The sequence below is a fragment of the Acinonyx jubatus genome, chromosome E3, assembly GCF_027475565.1.
Source record: "Acinonyx jubatus isolate Ajub_Pintada_27869175 chromosome E3, VMU_Ajub_asm_v1.0, whole genome shotgun sequence".
In the NCBI taxonomy this organism is placed as follows: domain Eukaryota; kingdom Metazoa; phylum Chordata; class Mammalia; order Carnivora; family Felidae; genus Acinonyx; species Acinonyx jubatus.
This window is the reverse complement of record NC_069398.1, coordinates 17,866,254-17,889,299: the sequence shown is the minus strand read 5'-3', so window position 1 is coordinate 17,889,299 and position 23,046 is coordinate 17,866,254. Positions and strand designations below refer to the sequence as shown.

The window sequence follows — 23,046 nt, the reverse complement described above, 5'->3', positions numbered from 1 at the left end:
TGGCCAACAGAAAGGCTGATATTTGCAGGGGATGCAACTGTTTATTTTATTCTCAACAACCCTCATAATGGAGTATGGACTGTGGGCGGGCTTGAGTGCTTTCTAAACCCCAGTTCAGTTCATGCCCATAAGAGCCCTTGGAAGCAGGATGACTGTTATCTGCACGTGGCCAACAAGGGCACTGAGTTGCAGAGAGGTTAATTTAAATGGTTTGCCCAAGGTCACACATCCAGGAAGGGGCAGCTCCCAGGGCAGGCCAAGCCCAGCCTGACCACTCAGCAAGCACCGGGCCCCAGCCCTCAGCACTGTTCATGGGCAGGAAGCTGGACCCTTGGCCAGCCATCCAGAACGTAGGATATGTGTTGAGACGTCCGGTAGGACAGGCCAGGTGCTGGGATCTGGGACGAGCACGGAAACAGGGCACCATTTCTGTTCTTGCAGAGCGCTGGGTCCAGATGGAGAGACAGACGCAGTTACAACCCAGTGCACACAAATCAATGCTACGAAATGAGCCTCTTTAGTGAGCGTTTACTGTGGCCACACCCTGCTGTATGCACGACTTATCTCCTTATCCTTGCAAAAACCCCTTGAGGTAGCACTGGCCTCATTTTGTCGATGAGTAAAGTGAGGCTCAGGGAGATTCAGTAACTTGCCTAAGGTCACAGAAAGCAAGTGGCAAATTTGGGGCTCGTTAGGGGAAGTGTGGGATTCAGCAGGGGGCACATCCCAGAGGGCTTCCCAGAGGAGGTGCCGCTGCCCTTGAGTTGTCCAGGAGAGGGGATTGGTCCAGTAGAGAGAAGGAGGAGCGGGTTCCAAGCAAAGGAAACCACCTACAAAGGCCTGGAAGCTGACCGGCCTGGCAACCTGGGGTTGCTGCGTGTGGCCTGGCCAAGAGGTCACCTGTGCTGAGTAGAACTGGTCCCTTCCCCAGATGGTGGCCCCCGCTCGCCATTCTCAGGGGCTCTGGCTCAAGGTGCAGGACGGGGCCCAGGGCAGAGACTCAGCCTTGCCCAGCCCTTGGGACAGTGTCGGTGCTGGAATGCCCATCACAGAGGCGGTCCAGACTCCCTGCTCTGTCCTTTGCGGACTCTGTGGCCTTGGGCAAGTCACTTCCCATCTCTGAGCCTGGGTTGCTTGAGTTATAAAATAGAGACAATAGTACCTCACGGGCTTTTATGAGGCTTACATGTCTTAAAAGATACAAAGGGCTCAGAGCAGGGCCTGGCTGGAGTTAGCACTCTAGAAGTGCCAGCTGTCACTGGTTTTGAGACCATCCACCTGACAAATTCACTGCTTTCACTTGGGTTAAGGGAAGCCAGCAATGGTTATGGAGCCTAGTGGCCCCCAGTCACCCGGCCCCCAGCCCAGGACTCAGCCTTGCCGGTTCCACCACCAAACCCTCACCACCCCCCGGGGCCTGAGTCCCAGTGGGGGAGGCACAGGTGCCTCTGGCTGGGGACATGGAGATTCCTGGCAGTTGGGGGGAGGGGTGGGAACCAAGAGACGCGGTGACTAAGACGGGAACCCAAAATGCACTCACACAGAGAACTCCTCCAGCAGGTGGGTTCTTTCGGGCTCTGGTGAGTGACTCATGCGGGGGCAGGTACAGAAGGTGCTAGGGCCCAAGGGGTGTTGTTTATCCTTCCCAAGAAGCTGGTTGCACCGCGGGCTAAGGAGGGCTGGGGGAGCCTCCCAGGCTCTAGGGCTGGGGAATGGATAGGCCCTGTGACCGGGAGGCCTGGAGTCAGAAAGACCTGGGTTCAGATTCCAGCACGGTCATTTTGAAGCTGTGTGACCTTGGGCAGGGAACTTCCCCTCTCTGTGCCTCAGTTTCCTCTCCTGTAACATCAGGCCAATTCAATCCACCTCCTGGCACTAAAGCCTTCCTATCGTGCTTTGTTGGATCTTGGTGACGCCCCACCTCAAGGACCTGCAGGGGCTCCCCCTTGCTCACCCAACAGAGCAGGGCCTTCTTCTGTTAGGAGCTGGGGGGCACATTTGCAGAATATCTGCAGACTCTGTGCAGCTTTTATCTTGTTCAAACCTCACACAGATCTGTCTTACAGCCACGAAAGCAGCCCCACACAGGTGCTCAAGTTGCCCAGAAACAGACCTGGGTTTCAAAACTTCATGTATCCTCTCCGTCGCATACATAGCCTCGCCCAGTTAGTACAATGGTGGGAGGATGTGCCTGGGTGGCTCAGTCGGTTGAGAGAGTCCAGCTCTCGATTTCGGCTCAGGTCATGATCTCACGGTTTGTGAGTTCAAGCCCCGAGTCGGGCTCCACGCTGGCGGTGGGGAGCCTGCTTGGGATTCTCTCTCCCTCTCTCTCTCTGCCCCTCCTCTGCTCTCTCTGTCTCTCAAAATAAATAAATAAACATCTAAAGTAAATAAAGTGGCAGGCGTTTAAGTGCAGGTATGTGGTTATTACAAAGAAGAAAGGAGGGAAGGGGAGAAAACCAAAAATCACACTGTAGAGTCTCATCTGTGCCAGGTGACTTTCCCAGACAGTCTGGCCGGCTCCAGAATCGCCATTAAGGAAAGAAAGTGCAGTGGGTGCCCCCCCCCTTAGCCAAGCTGAATCTTGGTGACCCAGACAAGTAAGTTACAAACCTCTGTTAATTCGGTTCCCTCTGTGTCCTAACTTACGTTTATGTTACATCCTGTTTTGTCTTGTCTTGTTACATGCCTTTTTTTGTATGCATAAAATTATTTGTAAAGGCACCAGGCCCTGATGATTTCAAAGACGAATTTAGCTAACCTTCTGATAGTTTAAACTGATAACAGCAAAGGTAATTCTGATGCTTCTTAAACGATTCTAGGTCACAGAAAAAGACAGAAACTCTTCCATTGATTGTACGGAGGCAGCGTGACCTTAACATAAAAACTTGAAAAGCAAATAAACCCACCAACACGTTTTAGCAAGAACAAGAAACACAAGCCAATAAAGCACAGACCCAACTCGCTCTGATTTTGACGCAAACATTCCAAATCAAATGCTAACAAATAGGGGCGCCTGGGTGGCTCAGTCTGGTAAATGTCCTACTTCGGCCCAGGTCGTGTCTCATGGTTCCTGAGTTCAAGCCCCGCATCGGGTTCACTGCTGTCAGCACAGAGCCCACTTCGGATCCTCTGTCCCCCCTCTCTTTCTGCCCCTCCCCCACTTGTGCTCTCTCTCTCAAAAATAGACATAAAAAAAAAGAACAAATGCTAACAGATAAAATATGGCTGTATATCAAACGAATAACATACTTTGAGCAAACAGAGCTTACTTCAGGAATGCAGGACAGGTTCAATATCAAGTAATCGATCAACATACAATATCAAGTAACTGATCAACATAATTGCTTACACCACATTGAGAGAGGGTAACAGGGGCACCTGGGTGGCTCAGTTGGTTGAGCGTCTGACTTCGGCTCAGGTCATGATCTTGCGGTCTGTGAGTTCAAGCCCCGCATCGGGCTGTGTGCTGACAGCTCAGAACCTGGAGCCTGCTTCAGTTTCTGTGTCTCCCTCTCTCTCTGCCCTCACCCCCCTCCACTCTGTCTCTCTCTCTCAAAAATAAACAAACATGAAAAAAAATTAAAAAAAAAAGAGAGAGGGTAACAATGTGATCATATCACTTCAATAGCTTTTTCTTTGAAAAAAAAAAACTACTAACTAAAACAAATTACTGAAGTATGATAAAGGTTCTTTGCCAAAACTAACAGCAAACATCATTCTAGATACTAAAGCCATTTCCCTTAGAATCAAAACAAAACAGTGTTTTTGGAGGTTCTATCAAACACACCAGGATAAAAAACAAAAAAACCAAAAGAAATGCTACTGAAAAAGAAGAGATAAGGCAACTTGATATTATAAGAAATCGTTGGCTAAAAACAGAAAAAGGAAAAGATTTCATTCACATGTATATTATTAGGGGGATACATCTAACAGGGAAGGTGTAGGACCTCCATGAAGAAAAAAGGTGTTGAAGCATAAAGAAGAAAGAGCTAACGTCGGAACGTGGGAGGAGCCCCCACGTGTGATTCCAGTCAAAATGCCAGTGGGAGGGGCGCCTGCCTGGCTCAGTCGGTACAGCAGGTGGCGCTTGATCTCGGGGTCATGAGTTCGAGCCCCAGGTTGGGCATGGAGCTCACTTAAAAAAAAAAAAAAAAAAAGCCAATGGGGCCTTTTAAAAATTAAGTACACACCTACCTAACCTGAAGATGCTCCGCCTCATCAGAAACCAGAGAAAGGCAAATGGAAGTACCGATGAGGTAGCACTTTCTACTGAGAGGTAGGGCAACAATGAATGGCTAGCGGGGTTTGGGGGGAGACACTCCGTCATTTTTGCTGATGGAGAGGCAAACTCTTACCCGCTCTTTTAGAAAGAAATCTCGCAATATCCCATACAATTTGTTTGCAAGAACTTAAACAACAGTTTACTTCTTGTGCACCCTTTATTAGCTTTCTCTCACAAAATGTGCCCACAAGAAAGTGAATCAAGTACGAGAAACATAATTCGAGACACGAATAGGAACTCCAACATAGAAGAGAGGGAAAGGGACTCCTCGAGGAAATGAATGAGAGGAGACAGACCCCGGGAAGAAACCGCAACAGGTCTGGAGAGCAGTTGGTTTGTACTGGAGCAAGGCAGGGAGGGGGCTGGGCTCTAGCAGTTTTCTAGAAGGTTAAATTTGGAAAGCACTTAAACCGAATCCCTTGGGAAACGATTTGAACAACGAGTGGAGAGATTGGGGTTGCGTTACTAAGGACATAGATGATTCTAAGCAAATGGAAGACAAAATTCCTAACAGCGGGAAAACGAAAGGTCGTGCAGAAAGGAAAGGTAATCAGAACTTCTTACATGGCTAACGTAATAATAGGGACTAACAATGTTCGCTGAGATTCTTGGATGGACAGATTAATGTCTTCCATCGCATTTGGGAAGTTTTCAGCCATAATTCTCCACATTTTTTCCCCCCGCCCCAGTAAGTTTTTTGAAAGAGGATCATGGAGCAGATTTGCAAGCAGAAACAAAGTGAATGTCTACCCAAGCGACGGTTGAACGGGGTGTACTAATATCAGGCTGCAAAATGACATGGCACAGGGCATGGGTACACCGAGGGTGCAGGGTTGAGGCCAAACGTTGCCCCCCGCCGCCATTATCCACAGGAGACTACCCCTTCTCAGCCAACTACTTCCGGTGGGGCTCTGTTTCCAGCTCTGGGGTGGTCATGTGACAAGGCCTCAGCCAATCAGAGAACGGCGTTGTCGTGGCCATGCGATTGGATCAGCCATCGATGCAGGACCCAATCAGAACCAAGCAAGCTCAAGGTTGCCTGGGTGGCTCAGTCGGTTGAGCGTGGGACTCTCGGTTTCGGCTCGAGTCCTGATCTCAGGGTGTGTGGGTTCGAGCCACACCACAGGCTCTGTGCTGGTAGTGTGGGGGCTGCTTGGGATTCTCTGTCTGTCTCTGCCTCTTCCCCTCCCCTGCTCTCTCTCTCTCAAAGAGAAACTTGAAAAATTTCAAAAGAAGAATGAAGCAAGCACAGAGAAAGCACCAACTGGGATGGGCAGGGCTCACACACGCTCTCCCGTTGGGCGGCGCTCTTGAGAGGCTGGAAACTGGCGGGAGGGGGGGGGGGGCGGGTGCTGGTGGCCATCCTGCACCACAAGGAGAGGAGAAGTCTAGAAGAAGTCTACCCAGAAGAAGTAGATCAGTTGGGAGAGAGAAACCCATCGTGGTGTTGAAGTTGCTGCCTTTGCGTTACGCTGCACCTGAAGATTTTTTTTGTTTTCGTTTTGTTTTGTTTTTTGGAGAGAGAGAGGACACAAGTGAGCGAGGGGCGGGGTGGGGTGGGGCGGGGACAATCTCCCAGAGAGAGAGAGAGAGAGAGAGAGAGAGGGACAGAGAAGCAGCGCTCACGCGATGCAGGGCTCGAGCTCACCAATGGTGAGCTCATGACCTGAGCTGAGGTCAGACGCTTAACCGAGGGAGCCACCCAGGCGCCCTGAGGTTGGTTCTATTTCGGGACTTCTCTTTTTCAAATCAGCCAGTTTGAGGTGGGTTTTCTGTTGTTTGGGACCACATGGGTCCTGGAGAATACTCTGGTAATCTCAGCTTCAGAAGGGAGCGTCCAGCCCCAGAAGGGCTCAGTGGCTTCTCTTGATCAAGGTCACTCGTTGGTCAGGAGTTGCTGTTAAGGCAGGGCCTCATAGACATCAGTGGCTTCAGGGGTCTTACGGATTAGGATTCTCTGGATATTAGTCAGGACTCCTTTATATGAGGCTGCAGACACCAGCCTCAAATGGATTTATGAGCATAGATTGGCTCATTAACTGCAAAACCCATTTATATCTAATTTCAGTCTTGGATCCTAGTGTTCAAATAATGTCTTCAGATTCCCTTTCTCTTAATCTATTGGCCCTGCTCTGTATAGGTGTCCTGCTCGGACAGAATCTACCCAAGTGGTGGCAAAGATGGTTACCAGCAGCTCCAGCCTTTCCTCCCACAAACCTAGCACATCTTATGAAGACAAGAACATTTTAGGGGCGCCTGGGTGGCTCGGTCGGTTGGGCCTCCGACTTCGGCCCAGGTCACGATCTTGCGGTTCGTGGGTTCGAGCCCCGCGTCGGGCTCTGTGCTGACAGCTCGGAGCCTGGAGCCTGCTTCGGATTCTGTGTCTCCTTCTCTCTCTGCCCCTCCCCCGCTCACGCCTCTGTCTCTCTCTCTCTCAAAAAGGAATAAACATTAAAAAAAAAAAAAAAAAAAAGAACACTTTACCTAGTAATAGGTGTAGGAAAAGGCCAGGAGCTGCCTCACTTGGGTTGTATGTCCATGCCTGAGCCAATTGCTGTGGTCGAGGAATGGAACGTGCTGGTTGACCAGACCTGGGGCATGTGGCCACCCCATGGGGCCAACGGGGGGAACCAGCCTGAACCATATGGATCAAGAACGTGGAAGGAAAATTTGAGGTGCTGTCAACCAAAAGGGGGGGTGAGTGGGTGCTGAACAGGCAAAAATAGCTGTCCACTACCTTTTATACTATTCCAGTATCCCAAGGTCATTATCACAGCTATAATTAAATAGACCCCAAACCCTCCCCCTTCTTCAGCACCCTGTGTTTTCCTTTAACATCAAAATAGAACGACCTGAAGGGCACCTGGGTGGCTCCCTCGGTTAAGCCTCCGACTTGATTTTGGCTCAGGGCATGATCTCACAATTCGTGAGATCGAGTCCTGAGTCGGCCTCTGCGCTTGAGAGCTCAGGTCCTGCTTGGGATTCTCTCTCTCTCTTCTCTCTCTCTGCCCCTCCAGTGCATGCGTGCTTTCTCTCTTAAAATAAGTAAACTTAAAAAAAAAGAAAGAAAGAAAGTGGTTTACCTTAAAAAAAATAGAATGACTCGAGCCCCGTTACCACCTGTTAAGGACAACCGGGCCCCTCCATGATCTCCCTGAGGATCTCCAAGTCAGGGCTCACGGTCTCCTGAGTCGGGTCATGACCAGCCTACTTCTTTATTATTATTATTATTATTATTAGCTAAGCTGAGGTATAATTGACAAATAAAACCTGTACATGCTTAAAATGTATGACTTCAGGTTTTGAAATATGTATACATTGTGAAATGATCACCACAAGCTAATATACGTATCGCCTCACAGTGTGTGTGTGTGTGTGTGTGGTGAGAACACTTAAGACATGCGCTCTGGGCAAATTTTGAGTATACGATACGGTATTGTTAATTACGTGGCCTACTTAAAAAAAATTTTTTTTTAACGTTTATTTATTTTTGAGACAGAGAGAGAGCATGAACAGGGGAGGGTCAGAGAGAGGGAGACACAGAATCTGAAACAGGCTCCAGGCTCTGAGCGGTCAGCACAGAGCCCGACGCGGGGCTCAAACTCACGGACCGCGAGATCATGACCTGAGCCGAAGTCGGCCGCTTAACCGACTGAGCCACCCAGGCGCCCCATGTGGCCTACTTCTTTGGCTGTCCCCGTACGCTCTTGGTCTCTGGAGTCGCCAGTCTCTTCTGCCCTTCTTTGGCTCCAAAGGAAAACCCCTGAATTTCTCCATTGCCCTCAAAGATCCAAAAACCAAGGCTGGGTGATGAACATTTTCCTCCCCCTCAACTGCCGGTAAATAACTCTCAATTACTTTTCTTTCGCCCACATTTCCACCCGAAACCAGGCAGCGAGAGAGATGTTGTTTGGAGACTCTGTCGCTCAGTGACTTAAGCAAGCTGAGTGGGCATCGCGTGAAGGGGATGATGGGACGCTGAGGCTATCCTTCTGGTACTTGTGTTGGCATGCTTAGCAGTCACTGGCCGGTAGCTGGGGAAGCTTGCATAGCAGTTAAGGGGCATGTTGGGAAAAAACGCAATCGAGAACAAAATCCTTTCCCTTCTTTAAAATACAAAATTGTTTGAAAATCTTTATTTACCTTTCAGAGAGATAGAGAGACACAGTGTGAGCAGGGGAGGGGCAGAGAGAGGGAGACACAGAATCCGAAGCAGGCTCCAGGCTCCGAGCTGTCAGCACAGAGCCCGGCATGGGGCTCGAACCCATGAACTGCGAGATCACGACCCGAGCGGAAGTCAGACGCTCAACCGACTGAGCCACCCAGGCGCTCCCATAAGCCCTACCCTCCTGAAGTTCAATGTTACTGGAACCTTTCTGATGGACTGAGTCTAACCTGAAGACTATGGGCGGGAGAAGACACCAAGGGCCCTTGAGAAGGAACTCACCATGATCAAGGGGACGTTACCCACCCTGCATGGAAAGGGTTGCAGGGGTTTGTCTTAAGATAGAGTGTGGGAGACGCTGGAAACCCTTCTGGCCAAGCCCCTGTGGCCTTGACACAGGGGTGCATCAGTGATGCTAAGCAGCAGGACGAAGCAACAGCGGCAGAAAACCGAGGCCCCCTAGTGGTAAGTCCCGGCACTTCTCTGACACTAGGGCAGTTAGAAGGTGATATTCGTACACCGACCCAGCGGGGAAACAGGGCCACTGCTGGCATTTGTAGACTTCCCCTCCACCCCTTAATGATCCATTTTAAAGTGTTCTGTTAAGCCCCTAGGTATCCACCCTTACCATTGCAGGGAAGCGGCAGATGTTTTGAAACGGCAGGGTTTTCCTTTAACATATCCTAGCTAAAATTCTTGGGTATGAGCTCTTACCCCTGTGATCTAGTCGGAGTAGATTTTTCTCTTTTCTTACGGTTTTTCCTCTCTATTTTTTTTACATGTATAATTACGTAATCTAGTGGATGTCTAGTTTCCTCTTCAGCAAGTAAGCTTCAGGGCATAGGGATCGTTGGTCTTATTCATTGCTGGATCCTCGGCCCCTAAAACAGTATTGGGCATTCATTCATGAAGCTGACGGATCGCTGGGGAGTGTCTGTCCTGTGCCGCTAGGCATCGGGGGTGGAGAAAGGATAGCAGTTTGCCAAACACTGACTCCGTTCTTGTGGAACTTCCGTTCTAGTGGGCAGAGAACACGCTATCGTGAGCCGTGGTGGGTACTCAGCGTGTCATGAGCAGGGTAAGGGGCTCCTGGCCCAGGCGGTTTCCTCTGATCCCTTGATATTTGAGCAGGGACCTGAAGGAAGGGAGGGAGGGGGCTCTGGGGGGAGATTTGGGAGAGTCCCCAAATCTACTCAGGTACAGGCCCTGAGGGGAGAGCATGCTGGGCCGTCCCAAGAGCCAGTGTGGCTGGGAGGCAGCACAGGGGAGGGGAGAGGGGATGGGGTGGGACTTCGGAGGCCACCCTAAGGACTACCCGGCCGTGCCCCACTGCCCAGAGAACTCTGAACGCTCTGGTTTCCGTCTTCAGTGGGCTCCCGACACCCCCAACCTTGATGAGCTTCTCAGTTACGTACTTGCCCAGCACCCAGCCTTCTATGTGGGTCATGTCTGTCTCCACGACTCCATCGCTGGCTGCCTGAGGACAAGGACGCCATCTGTCCTGCTCACTGCTGTATCCCGGGTTCCTAGGAGGAAGCCCGGGACACAGAAGGTGCCCGGTAAACATTTGCTGGGTGGTGGCTGGGTGAAAGCAGCCTGCTCTGTTCCTCTGGGCTTTCGCTTCTATTTTCTGCCCGGTCTGAAGGGCTCCGAGCTGAAGGCGGACGCCAGGCCGGGGACAACTCCCTGCCCCTTCCCTCCCAGACCCCGGTCCCTGTTCCCGTCGCCTTCAAGCCCTGGCCCGGACCTGCTCCAGGCCTGAGAGGCCCCAGGAGGCCTGAAGCAGTTGCCCTCAGACTCTGCAGACACCCCTTCCCCCACTCAGAACATCTGTCGAGTTTGTAGTTCAAGAGTAATTCTGTGTGCCCTCTCCCTACTCCGTCCGTTTCTGAGACAAGACAGCCACCCAGTGGTAATTTTTCTAGGCTTTTGTTTATTTTATAGCAATTGTCATGATTAGAGAAGTAAATAACACATTTAAAAACCTTCTCAGGGCCAAAGGATGCCAGAATATTTACAAACACATGGTGGGGGGGGGGGTGGCAAGACAGGAGGGGCTGGGATTCTGCCCAGGCCCTGAGCCAGGCTTGGATGTTGATGCTAGCCACCAGGACTGTCCCACCGGCCACAGCACGGGCTCAGGGAGCAGTGGCAGCCGTGGGGCTCTGCTCAGTGGGGCTCTAGCTAACCTGCGGCCCCGCCTCCTGCCCAGGGGGCTCCCCACACCCCACAGGCCAGCTCAGAGGGGCCTCTGGGAAGCACCGAAGGACAGGGGCAGTATGGAGGCACAGGGGCTATGACAGAGACCGGGGATGACCCAGCCTGCCCGGGATGGGATGGACACGCTCACACACACACACACACACACACACACCTTCACAGAAGAATCGCCAAGGGAAGATCTTTTGTGTGTTTTTCGTCTTCTAAGTCTGCGTGTCTACGGTGTTATTAATTTTTTGCTATTTGTTTCTTCGACAGTGACAGAAACTGAGGTAAACATCTGTGACCAACGCCTCTCCTAAGGGGCGAGGGGTCCCAACCCAACTAGCAGGTGGCAGCACAGGGCCCCGGCGGGCACGGAGCAGGCCGGGCTTCTTCGGCCCTGCTCCTGCGTGGGGCCATCGCTGCCCCTCTCTGTGCCTCCGCAAACAGGGGCTGGGCTACATAACTACGGTCCCCTTCCGGAGTCTAACATTCTAGATACTACGACGAGGGAGAAACTCCCAAAGAGGATCTTAACAGAGAAAGAGAGAGAGAGAGAGAGAGAGAGGGCACACAGCGAGGGACATCTACTTGGAATCTTGCTTCCTTGTTATTGCAGGAGAGATGGGGTGTCGAGAGGCCTAAGGCAAAAGGAGAAGTCGCGGCTGGGAGAGAGAGGTGGCCCGGATGGGCTCCAGGTGGGCCAGGGGCAGTGACGGGGGGCCTTCTCTGAAACTTGGCCCGTGGTGGGAGGAGGGTTTGCTACTTACCTGGCGTGTGGAGGGCCCCAGTGCCCACTGGAGAGATGGGTCTCGAGGAGGGCGGGCGCACCGAGGAGAGCGGGGCCAGGCCCTGGGGCAACCGCAGTTTGTAAACTGGACCTAGGCAGGGCAGGGGGACCTATAGCCCTTTTGCGCGATGGGAATGAGGGATGAGTGGAGAGGTGGGGGCTCCAGGCCAGAGGGTGGTCAGGCCCTCCCTGGCCAGCCCGGCTCATCAGAGAGCCCCCTCAGATGGCCTAGAACCCCAGTGGGACCCTGGCGGGTGCGCCCCGGGCTGGTGGACGGGACACGGTCAGGCAGAAGGAGCAGCCTCACCCCTGTAGAGGTTATTGCGGGGTCCCAGGCCTCCAGAGATGGCAGGGGTCATGGGGGAACACTGGGTGAGCTGGGGGGCCTGTTTTGCTGCCTGGGGGCTGGAACCAGCCCGCAGGTGCCTCCCTGCCAGATTCCCTGAGGGGCGGGTGAAGCACAGGCCTGGACGCCCTCTGGCAGCTGCCTGGGGAGGGTCCTGGGGCAGAGTGGTCTCCAGAGGCGTCTGGATGCAATCACCGAACACACAGGACTGCACGCGTACACGTCCACTCTACTCACACACCGCACGCACGCCTACTCACACACACTCACCCCCCTCCTGTTTCCACGGACCCCCATTCTCACGCCCACAGCGGCATACTCCAGGACCGGGAACCTGGGGGACGCGGGGATGGGGGCAACCCCAGGCTGACATGCTGGTCTCCGGCAGAAACCCGGGGGTATTCCTGGCACGAATCACCTCGCCGCCTGCCAGCAGCCCAGGCCACCGGGTCTGGGCTCGGGGAGCTGGGACCTAGGATCTGGGGTTCTCGGGCCTGGGCAGGTGCGGCCGGCAGGGGGAGCTGGGCCGGCCCTAGGCTCGGCGCTCACTCCCTTCGCCTTAGGGATGCGGTGGGGGGCGGGGGGAGGAGGGCAGCTGAGGCCCCGCCCCGGCAGCCCGTCAGTCACGAGGGAGTGGGACGCTCGCCTGGGAGGAGGGGGAGGGCTTCGAGAGCGCCACCTCTCAGGGGCTGTGCGGCTCCAGGCCAGTTGCCCTCCTCCTGTGCTCAGTGTCCTCATCCGGGGAACGGGTTGTGTGGGAGTCACTAGATTCTTCGGGTCCGTGCCTGTACACACACACTTTTGCAGCATCCAGACATTTGCTACATTTTGCCGGGGGCTTTTGGCCTCTTCCCTCCAGCCTCCCGGGAAAGGGGCAGGACGCAGGTGAGCAACGCCCCTGCCCTCAGCGCATCGCCTCCCCCCCCACCCCGACCCCGCCCGCAGCCAGTGTCCGGGGGCCCTACTCCCCTTCTCTGCCCCAACACTTCAGTCCCCTTATGTGCCCGGGGGCGTGGTGGCGCAGGGTAGGGTGGCCAGGAGGGCAGGACCAGGGGTGGGACTGCGGGACGATCTGCCAGGGGGTGCAAAGGGCCAGGAGCAACTAGGCAGGGTTCCAGGGTTCGGGGCGGTGTGGGGGAGTCTGCCCGCAAGCTCCCTTGCTCCTGGTGTCGGGGGCCGGGGGAGGGGCGCCTCTGAATCCTCGGGTCTGTGGGGCTCGGCTCCTGTGGGCCAAGTCCCTGCCCCACAGGCGGGGCGAGAGGTCTTTCGGTGGCTACCTCGGCGGCCCGCCGCGGGGGCCCGCCGTCCCGCCTAGCCTACCGCTACTCCCTCCTGCCGCCGCGGGGGCTGGTCGGATTTGCCGCGGCCGCCGCCAAGCCCCCCGTTTTGGCGCGGGCCCGGGGCGGCTCCCGGCGGCCCGGCCCGGTGCGAGCGCGGCGCCCCGGCCCGAGGGCGGCGGGGGCGGCTCAGACGCAGATCTCGATGGCCGTGGCCAGCACCACCTGCCCTTTGCTCTTGTCCGGGCGGCCGTCGGTCCTGCCGGGGGGGCCCGGGGGCGCCAGGCCGGCCTCGGGCACGGGCGCCGGCACGGGCACGGGCACGGGCGCGGGCCCGACGGCGGGGGGCGCGGGCCGGGAGCCGCTGCCGCTCTCGGTCAGCACCGTCCGCTTGAGCGGCCCGGGCGCCTCGAGGCGCAGCGGCCCGGCGGCGGGCGGGCGGTCCCCGGCGGGCTTGCGCGCGCGGTGCGAGGGCCGGCGCCGCAGCTCGGACGTGAGCTCGTGCTTGAGGAAGCGGAAGACCTCCTTGGCCGGCCCGCGGCGCTCGGGCTCCAGGGCCAGCAGGCGCTGGAACATGCGCAGCGCGGGCTCGGTGAAGCGGCGCCACTGCGACGGCAGCCCGGGCAGGCGGCCCCGCTGCCAGCGCACGAACTCCTCGAAGAAGGCGTCCGCGCCCGACGCCGCCTCCCACGGGAAGTTGCCGGTGAGCACGCAGAAGATGAGCACGCCGAAGGCCCACACGTCCACGCCCGTGTCCACCGCGAAGCCGTCGGCGCGGCCCGCCTGGCACACCTCGGGCGCCGTGTACGGGATGGTGCCGCTGACCCGCTTCACGCGGCAGCCCACGCGGCGCGTCATGCCGAAGTCGGCCAGCTTCACGCGGCGGCACTCGCGGTCGAACAGCAGCACGTTCTCGGGCTTGATGTCGCGGTGCACCAGCTGCCGCCCGTGCATGAAGTCCAGCGCCAGCCCCAGCTGCTGCACGCAGCGCTTCACCGTGTCCTCGGGGAGTCCCACCTGGCGGCCGGGGGTGGGGGTGGGGGTGGGGGGAGCCGCGCTCAGGGACGGCCACCCCGCCGGGCCCTGCCAGGCCCCTCCCGCCGACCAGTCCCCACGGCCGCCCGCCCCCCGCCAGGCCCCGCCGGCCTCGCCCCGAGCTCCCGAGCTCCCGGTCTCATTCCCCGGGCTGCCGCCTGGGCCATGCCTCTCCCCTCCCCCACCTCACCGGGGCACCTCCTCCTCTCTCTCTGGCCCAGTCATTCTCATCCCGCACCGCCCCCCCCCCCCCAAACTGCAGCCACAGACCCGGGCCTGAGCGCCCACGGTGGGCCGGGTGCCCATCCCGCGCTGTCTCAACCCCTCACAGCTGCTGTTACGCCCACTTCCGTTATAGGGACATAAGGCTCTGAGAGGCCTTGCCACTCACCCGCTGAGCGCCAGAGCAGATTCATACCTGGCACCACCAGACGCAGAGCCGGGAGCCTGGGATTTTCTGCGCACTCCCTCCCACTCCAGGGCACCTCCTCTGGGAAGCCTCTGGTGGCCCCGCGGCCTCCTCTCCCCCCTCCTGCCCCCACTGTTCCTACGCAGCATCAGACAAGGCTGCCGAGGAGGGTGGTGTTGGACTTCATCCCAGGCCCCTGGCCGCTGCCTTCCCAGAGCCTGGCTCAGTCTGTCTTCTGGCTTATTTCGCAGTGTCTGTTCCCCCCAGGAGGCGCGCAAGCCTTTATTCCTAGTGTATCCCGGGCCCTCCGGTGGCTGACGTACAGAAGGGGCTCAGTAAATGCTTGTTGGCTAAATAAGTGGCCTGACTGCCCCCCGCCCCCCTCCTACTCTCCCCCTGCGGGGGTGGGAAGACATCTCCCCTCTCCCTGGGCCGCCACACCCAGTACCTGAGGAGGAATGATGTCGAACAGGTCCCCGGCAGGTGCGTACTCTTGGGCGAAGACGTAGCAGTCCTCGGTCTCAAAAACCACGTCAAAGACCTTGATGATGAAGGGGCTGGAGGAGAGGCTGCTGGTGATGCTCACCTCCCGCAGGAAGTTCTTCAGCTTGGTCTTGTTCTTGTTCACAAACTTCAGCGCCATTTTCGTGCCTGACGGGGCAGGAGCCACAGTGGTGAAGGCTCCTGTCCCCGCGCTCCCGCGCATGACGTTCCCAGGCCTGCCCGCACAGCCCGTCCCCGCCACGGGGCAGCGTGTGTCTGTCCTCCTCTTACTGGTAGCAAACTGAGACCCGGGGAGGGGAAAGGACTGGCCAATGGCCAGGCAGTGAGACGGGGGTCAGGCCGGGTCTCCTGCCCCAGCCTGCCGGCCTCGGTGAGGATGGCCTGCCACTTCCTCCACTCTCCCCTCTCCTTCCTGACGTACAGGATCCTCCTTCACGTCTCGGTCTCCCCCCACGCTAGAACGTAGCCCCCTGAGCGCGGGAATCTGTCTCGCTCGTTGCTGTATCTCCAGTGCCTACAACAGTGTGGCGCACAGTAGGTGCTCAACACATGTTTGTTACGTGGCTAAGGAGGAATTAGACACTGAGAGGTGAGGGTCTGCAAGGCATAGGTCCCTGACTCTGCACTTGGGCAGCCATCTGTACCCACTGAGGGTGCAAAGCCGTGTGACACACACGTGTCCACAGGGCCCTTACCTGTCACAGGGCCCTCTCTTCACTTCGCACTCACAGCCCGCGCCTCATAATGACCCTGGGAGGTGGGCCAGCCCTAATGCTATCCTATTTTTAACAGAGGAGGAAATCTACGCACAGAGAGGTTAAGTCACTTGCCCAAGGTCACACAGAGAGCAAGTGGCAAAGGTCAGGCAACCCCATGTCCAGTGTTCCTCCCGCCGCTGTCAGTGGGCACAGAGCCCCCGCCCCCTGCCCCAGGTGTGTGCAGCTGTGAGAGCTCACGAAGTCCCTGTCCCTGACTGGCTGCATGGGCACCGCTGTGAGGCTGTGCTGTGGGGAGGGCATCATGCTCGCGGGGAAGTGAGAAGATTCTGGAGCTGACTTCTGGGGTCTTGCCCTGGCTCACAGCCTCTACAGCTGCATGAACTTAGCTGAGCGATGGGTCTCTGTGTCTTCATCTGAGAAATGGAGATGGCCATAGTGACCTCCCAGGGACATCTCCCACCCCTCCTGAAGCATGGCGCTGTTTCCAAGGACGCACCCTTGGGCTCTGTCCACTCCGCTGGGGTCAACTACCCCCCATGGGCCAGTGATTCCGCAAACACCACTGCCAGCCCTGACTTCTCTCCTGAGCTCCCGATGTCCCGGGGTCATGCCCTTGGCCCCAAAGCAGCCCACCCTCCAGTCTTGGCCCCGGGCCCCGTCTCAGGTCTCCCTGGGCCGCTCAGGCTGCGTCTCTCCACCTGGACCACGAGCTCTGTCTGCCTGCTGACCCCTCGGCTCCGGAAGCGAACACCCACGAGCCCCAGGCAAGCCCCCCCTCCCCCGCCCCCCAGCCTTCACACCCGCCGCCGGCAGATGCTCACCCGTGCCCTTGTAGGCTACCAGGTCGACCTTCCCATAGGTGCCCTTGCCCAGCTCCCGGACGAGTTCGTAGTGCTTGGTGACATCGCTAGCGGCCAGCGTGCGGAGGGTCAGTGCCTGCATATCTTCAGTGAGGAGCGGCACGCCTGCCCCCAGCCCAGGGGCGGTCCCCGGCCCACAGCAGGGCAGGGAGCGGGGTGGCTCGGGCTCCGGGCAGCCCACGCTCATCTTCTCCCTGTTGTGGGGGGCGCGGCACCAAATGTCACATCAAGCCAGGGCCCCCTGGCCCAGCCACCCGCTCCTTCCCCGGTACCTCGGGTCCCCGGATGCCAGGCTCAAGATGACCACACGGGGGCGACGAGCATCTATCCCCTTTCCCCAAGGCTTCAGGGCCAGGCCTGAGCCACACTCCCTGGAGACACGGTCCCTGCCCCCGCAGTCCCCACTCGGGTACCACTGGCCCGTCTGTCTCAGGCTGTCATCCGGACACAGCCTCAGACAAGGCACACGTGTTTACGTCACACAAAGACACTCCGTGTACCAAGTTCACACGGCCGCTCCTGTCGGCAAATACTGATCACCACCTGCTGTTCGCCAGGGGCCTGCTGCTCAGAGCCCTGGGCCTGCATCACTAAACCAACAGGTAAGAATCCCACCCTTGAGGGACTTAGGTTTTGGGGAGGAGATGGGCGATAAACACAGTGAACGTGTGAATTACACATTATGCTACAAGGTGTTACGGGCTTTTGAGAATGTAAGGCAAGGGGTGGGGAAGGTGCTGTCTCAGGGCAGGGGTCACGGTAGCAAATTCCTCAGCCAAGCAGGCGCAGACAGAACTCTGGCGGGGTGGTGCAGATGTCCCCTGCTCCCCCAACAGCCTTACGCCCCTCCCCCTCCCCCAGACAACACAACCCTGCTCAGGTATACTGGGCTACAGGTGGCGTCCCGGGCCCCACCTCCCTCCCACACCCGCTCCGCCCCAGACCCAAGGCAGAGCCCAGGCCCACAGAGACCCAACCCTCCCCTGCCTCAGCCTCCACATTCACAGCCTGACTGACCCCTTCGGTATCCGCACAAGCTGCACCCACCCGTCAGAGGCACCGAGTTTGTCCCCAGACGGTGTTGGGGGGGCAGGGAGCTGCTTCGGGGAGAGTCCGGCGGGGGGCGGGGGGGGGGGGCCCGGGTGAGAGTGAACGCCCACCTGGGGCCTGCATTTCTTGTCTGCCAAGTTGGCGGTGGGGGTGCTGGGAGCGAAGCTTCCAGGAGCAGGTGCGCACGTGTCTGTGCGTGTACCCGCAGGAGAGGCCGGCACCGAATCCTCCATAAGCTGAGCCCCGGGAACCTGCCTCCTGGCGCACCTCCCCTTACTCCCTCCTACCTCCCATCCCAGGTGACTCACCCCACACTTCCCCCAGCCCCCACCCCTGCAAGACAGCCCAGGGGTCTTGGATAGCCGACCTGGAGCTAGCCACCCGGCTTTGAATCCAGCTCTGTCACCTGCTAGCTGGGTGGCCTTGGGCAAGTTACTTCAGCCTCCCATGCCTCAATTTTCCACCTAGAAAAAGGACGTATTAGTGCCTTTTCTCTACGGGCTGCTCAGCCGTGGAGCGCTTGGTGCCTGGCACACGTAAGGGCTCTGTAAGTGCCCCGGAGTGGTGTCGTGCGTCCTGCGTCCCCTCTGGCTGAGCCGGCCACAGGCTGCTCTCGGGAGCCCCGCATCCTCACCCCGGCCCAGCCGCTCCTCTTCCAGGCCCAAACCCTCTTCTCCTCCTCTGCCTTCCCCTTCCCTCTTGGCACGACCCAGCCTCCCACTTCACACGGAGAGGAGGAACATCAGGAGGGAACTTCCTGGCCTCCCACGTCCTCCGGCTGGCAGGGGGAGCAGGGGGCCCTCCGCCCCTCCTCCGATTTGGCTCCTGCCCCCTCTGCTTCCTCAGGATCCTGCTCCCCCACTCAGCCCCCTTCCCCTCCATTCATGAGCAAGCCCTACTCCATAGAAGCTTCCCCCGCTGTAGGCACTGCCCTTCCTTCCCTAATTCCTTTGGTCTGAACGGATGCCAGGAGTCTGTCTGAAACGCCACACGAATGCCCTCAGTCTGCAGCCTGGATTAGCCCATTTCATAGACCCCCACGGGGGAGGGATGGCGCCAGGCCCACGGACACAGGGTCCTGCTGCCCCTACCTCTGCCAAGCTCCTTGTGCTGAACCCGACTGGGCCGTGGCACCTGTCACCCGGTCTCTGTGTGGTGCCAGCTCCAGCCAGACGGCACCCTGTTACTGTAGCCGCCGACTAGGCTAAAGTGGGCGGCATCTCCCCGTGGTGGTCTTTCCTTGCCTTCAGGGCTAGAGAGGGTCACTGGTCCCAACCTCTGCCAAATATCCCTCCCTGCCCCCCACCTCCCCGTGGGGAGAATTCCGAGTGAGGAAACCCAGGCGATCCGCTTTGAGGCAGCAGGGAGGGGTAAGGCTGTCTCTGGGTGAGCGTCCTCAGGCCTCCAGGGGGTCCGATGAGTACACACCCTCTTTGCCTTGAACTCTTCCCCCTGCCGGCCAGTGAGACGCTGGGCTGCTCTGCTGACCTACTTCTCTTGATGATTGTGGACTCCCCGAGGGCTGCTGCGCTGGGCAAGGCCATGGGCATGCAGGCACATATACACACCCGTGTGCAACGCTCCCGCTTTGGGCTTTGGCCCTGCCAGTCCTTTGGGGCTGTTTCTACGTCCTCTGGGAGGTTGACCGACTGGCAGCTGCAAGTTGCTAGAAGCTCTTTCTCCCCCTCTCCCCTCCTCCCTTGCCTGGGGCTGTGGGGTACATGGCTCATCCCTGCTGCTTTGGCCGCTGAGTTGCACTGCGCAGGCAGCTGTCTGGGTCGGGGGTGCAGCCACAGTGGGGTGGGTCTGGGTCCCACATTTGCCCCCTGCACTCCGGTTTAGCCCTTGCTTTGACCACCACCCTGCACTGCGTCTCTGTGGGTCAGTGCCTCTCTCAAGTCTCCTCTGCCAGTCCCGCTGCCCGCCTTGATCTCCCCCTGCCCCACAGCCAATCTTCTCTTTATCCTCAGGCCCCACTCTTCCAGGAAGGCTTCTCTGCTGCCCCGGGTGCCGGGTCCTGCCTCTGCTGAGTCCCAGGATTCACATAGGGTCTGTGTGGCTCTCTCTGAGGGTTCCTGTTGAAGATCTTGGGGTGGTCTCCACTCTGTCCCCTGTCTGTCCCCATCAACAGGCCAAGAGCTCTCCGGGGGTAGTGGCTACTTTCTCCCAACCTTTCTTAGTTCCTAGGGCCCAGTTTTGGGGGTCCCCACTACTGGCCCCTCCCTCCTTCACAACCTCCCTCTCCCTTCAGGCCTGTTCTCTGCCAGCCGTCAGCAGGCGACAAGGAATTAATCCACACAGCCCTCCCCGTCGCTGCGTCATAGCCCCAGGTATACACTGCCTCTGACCCAGTTACGATGCATGTGACTTAAGAGGCACAGTGGGGAGCGAAAGAAACAGCATGGGCCTTGGGGCTCAGCAGGCTTGCCCTTGATCCTGCCCTGCGCCACTTTTTAGGTGGGTGACCTTGAGCGAGTCACTTGTCTGGGGAAAATAACAACAATGGCAATAGCAAGGAACTAACGCTGAAATGGGGCTTACTACCTGCCGGGCCCTGGACTCAGGATGAGCTCATCTTATCTTCCCAATTCAACGGGTAGGTGTCATCATCACCCCCATTTTAGGGCTGAGGAGAACGAGGCACAGAGAGCCTGAATAACTCGTCCAAGGTCATGCAGCTCGCGTTGGGACTGGCTCCAAAGCCGGTGCTCTGAACCACTGTTTTCCCAAGTCAGAATGGTAGAGCATCTCATCCGGATGCCTTGGTATCCAAGTGGGGAAACCAAGGCCCAGGAGAGAGCAAAGCCTGAGCCGAAGACGCCCATGCATTCGCTCAGCTCCTGCTGGGAGGTGACCGAGTGGCAGGCACTGTCCAGGCGCTTCACGGGTATTAACTCACAACAGTAGGTAGACCAGCAACTTCCTTCAGGCGGGGACTCCAGGCCAGAGAGTAAACTAAGACACATCCGCCTCCCCGAGTGGTCAAGGGCACATACACCTGGCATCGGTGGGAACTTGACCTGAAACTATTTTGCCTTCATCACCATTGCCTCCGCTTGAAGGAGCGGCTGTGGACTCGGTGGCTGTGAACTTTCCAGCAGCGGGCAGTGGAGGCCCCTGGCTGGCCCCCTGTTCCTCCCATGTAGCCGGCCCTACTATCCACACTTCAGCCGACTGTGCCATGCCGGGGGACCTCACGTGCCTTGCACCTCAAGTGTGTGTGTGTGTGTGTGTGTGTGTGTGTGTGTGTGTGTCCTCGCTGGCCCCGAGGGAGGCCCTTGGTTTCCGGTCTGTGTGGCTGAAGGCAGGTGGGTGTCACCCAGCCTTCCTGGCAGCAGTTGTGGCTCTGGCCCTGGGGGCTGGGTCTTCTGCCACACGCCGGGAGGGCTTCCCAAGCAAGAAACAAGACCGAACCGCCTACCACTTCCTGTTGGCAGGTGGCTTGAGCTGGGTGCCTCTCTTACGAAAACCATACCCAATGCACAACCCAACTCAGAGCTCCTTTGGAGCCTGCCTTCCCTACCCTCCCCCACCACATGCACACACACAGTGCCAGCTTGGCAAAATGTCACTTACTGAGTCCTCATAAGAACCCTGAGAAGAAGGGCAAGATGCTCCCTCTGTTTTTTTTTTTTTTTCTTAAAAACACAGCTATATTAGTACACACCACAAAATTTACCGGCAGTAGGCATACGATTCAGTGATTTTAGCAAACGTCCGTTGCCGCAATCAAGCGCTGCTTTCTGTGTTATAGATGAAGAACCTAGGAGGTGGTGATTTACTATGGTTCTGGAAAAGACAGCCACTGTCCACCAAAACTTTGTGTTCCCTCTTTTATAATACAGAGCTGCTGCTGGAGGGTGGCTGTCGGCAGGGTACTGCATTTCCTGCCTGCCTTGCATTAGGATGTGGCCATGTGACCAGTTTTCCCCAATGGAACGCCAGCAGCGATGATAGATGTGACTGTCTTTTAGGACTGGGAGGAGTTCCTCCATTCTCTCATCGGTCCTAAAAGACAGTGGAGCTACAAGATAGGAAGGAGGAGCCTGGGTGCCTGGCTGTAGGTCTCCCGGCCAAGAGGATTACCCACTCTGCATTTTATGGGAGCCAGGAGTGAACGGCTATTGTGTTAGGCTGCTGAGATACAGGGGCCTGCTTGTTACAGCAGCTAGCATTACTCTAATCCAAGGATTATGTAGCAAGGAGGCCAAAAAGGTATGATTTGAGCCTCGGTTTGTCCACTTGCCTGGAGGATGGCCAGTCTCAAAAGAGAGGGGGGCCTGCATGTGCCCTGTCTCCTGGGAGGATAACAATACTGGCAAATGTTTATTGAGTGTTTCCATATGTCGGGTGCTGTGCTAACCACGATGGATTCAATCATTTAACAGTTACAAGCCTGGGCAGCAGGTTCCCCTATCATTACCCCATTTTACAGAAAGGACTACTGATACACTGGTGGGCTAACTAATTCGGATTTGAACTCAGGCGTCAGGCTTCAGGTCCCGTGCTCTCATGCACCGCGTCCTCTGAGGCTCCTGAAGGTAAACCCAAGCAAACAGCAACCTAAAATGAGACCGTTGTTACAGTCCCAACAGGGAGGACATGTGTTCTCCATCACTGGGGGAGAGAAGCAGAGAGTGGGGAGTTGGGGGCGGGAGGTGAGGTTGGATCAAGTGATATCAGCCAGGCCTTTCTTACTCTCACTCGGGGCGGGGGGGGGGGGTGTCTAAGATTCTCTGTCCCCATAGTACAGGCAAACCCCAAGAGTATCCTTAACAAAGCTCTGGCCTAGAAGGATTCCATCCGCAGACGATTGTTGCTGGGTGGGTCACCTCCTTGAGTTCGTCTTATTAAAAGCCGTGTGAAAAAAGCAGCCGTAAGGCATTATTTCAGGTACTGAGTGGGGACAGGGAGCCTGCTTCGCTCTGCTTCTATGTAAAGCGAGGGGGCGGAGGCTCATTCCCCAAGCCTCCATGCCGAGCCAGCTCCGATACCCCCTGGCCCCCTTATCTGCCTCCAGGCTTCTGCCTCTGAGGCCTCCTTGTCTGTGTCTTAAGACCACATCAGACCCACTCCTTGTCTTGCTTAGGAATTTTCAGTGGCTTCTTAAGTCGGCCTGTGGTGCTTTTTTCCTGCTCAGCATGAATTTCCCTTTCTTCAGGGAATGGCCCCTCTCTCAGGCCACGTGGTTCAGTAAGGTGGTCTCCATCTTGGCTTAGGGGCAGGCCTGACCTGGGCCTAGCTGGCCAGCACATCCATCCCCCCTGCCAGGTCATGTGACCGGTTCACAGATGAACCTGTGACCAAAGGTGGCCCACTGGGATCTAGCCCTAGGACTCTGGCTGCAGCTGTCAGGAAAGGGATGCCTCCTGATCCCTGGGATGCAAAGCTGGAAGACCCAGGT

The 23,046-nt window shown here is 57.1% G+C and overlaps 1 protein-coding gene, 1 long non-coding RNA gene and 1 other non-coding gene across 4 annotated transcripts in view; 1 reads left to right on the top strand and 2 right to left on the bottom strand.

The window, feature by feature from the left end:
- Positions 1–8,528: 8,528 nt before the first annotated feature.
- On the bottom strand, positions 8,529–8,613 carry TRNAG-UCC (transfer RNA glycine (anticodon UCC)). Its single transcript has one exon. It is a non-coding gene; the product is annotated as a tRNA-Gly (tRNA).
- Positions 8,614–9,836: 1,223 nt separating this feature from the next.
- The window catches only part of SBK1 (SH3 domain binding kinase 1), a 50,890-nt gene continuing 37,680 nt past the window's right edge, over positions 9,837–23,046 (bottom strand). For both annotated transcript variants that reach the window (XM_027051075.2, XM_027051074.2), the window contains exons 2-4: positions 16,554–16,786; positions 14,958–15,160; positions 9,837–14,082 (exon numbers count right to left, since the gene is read on the bottom strand). In XM_027051075.2, coding sequence (XP_026906876.1) covers positions 13,255–14,082; positions 14,958–15,160; positions 16,554–16,779 — 1,257 coding nt within the window. In that variant the 5' untranslated portion in view covers positions 16,780–16,786 and the 3' untranslated portion in view covers positions 9,837–13,254. The remainder of the gene's footprint in view (positions 14,083–14,957; positions 15,161–16,553; positions 16,787–23,046) is intronic.
- LOC128313599 (uncharacterized) lies at positions 16,775–22,319 on the top strand. Its single transcript, XR_008294521.1, has 4 exons — positions 16,775–17,194; positions 19,613–19,691; positions 19,894–19,972; positions 20,100–22,319. It is a non-coding gene; the product is annotated as an uncharacterized LOC128313599 (long non-coding RNA).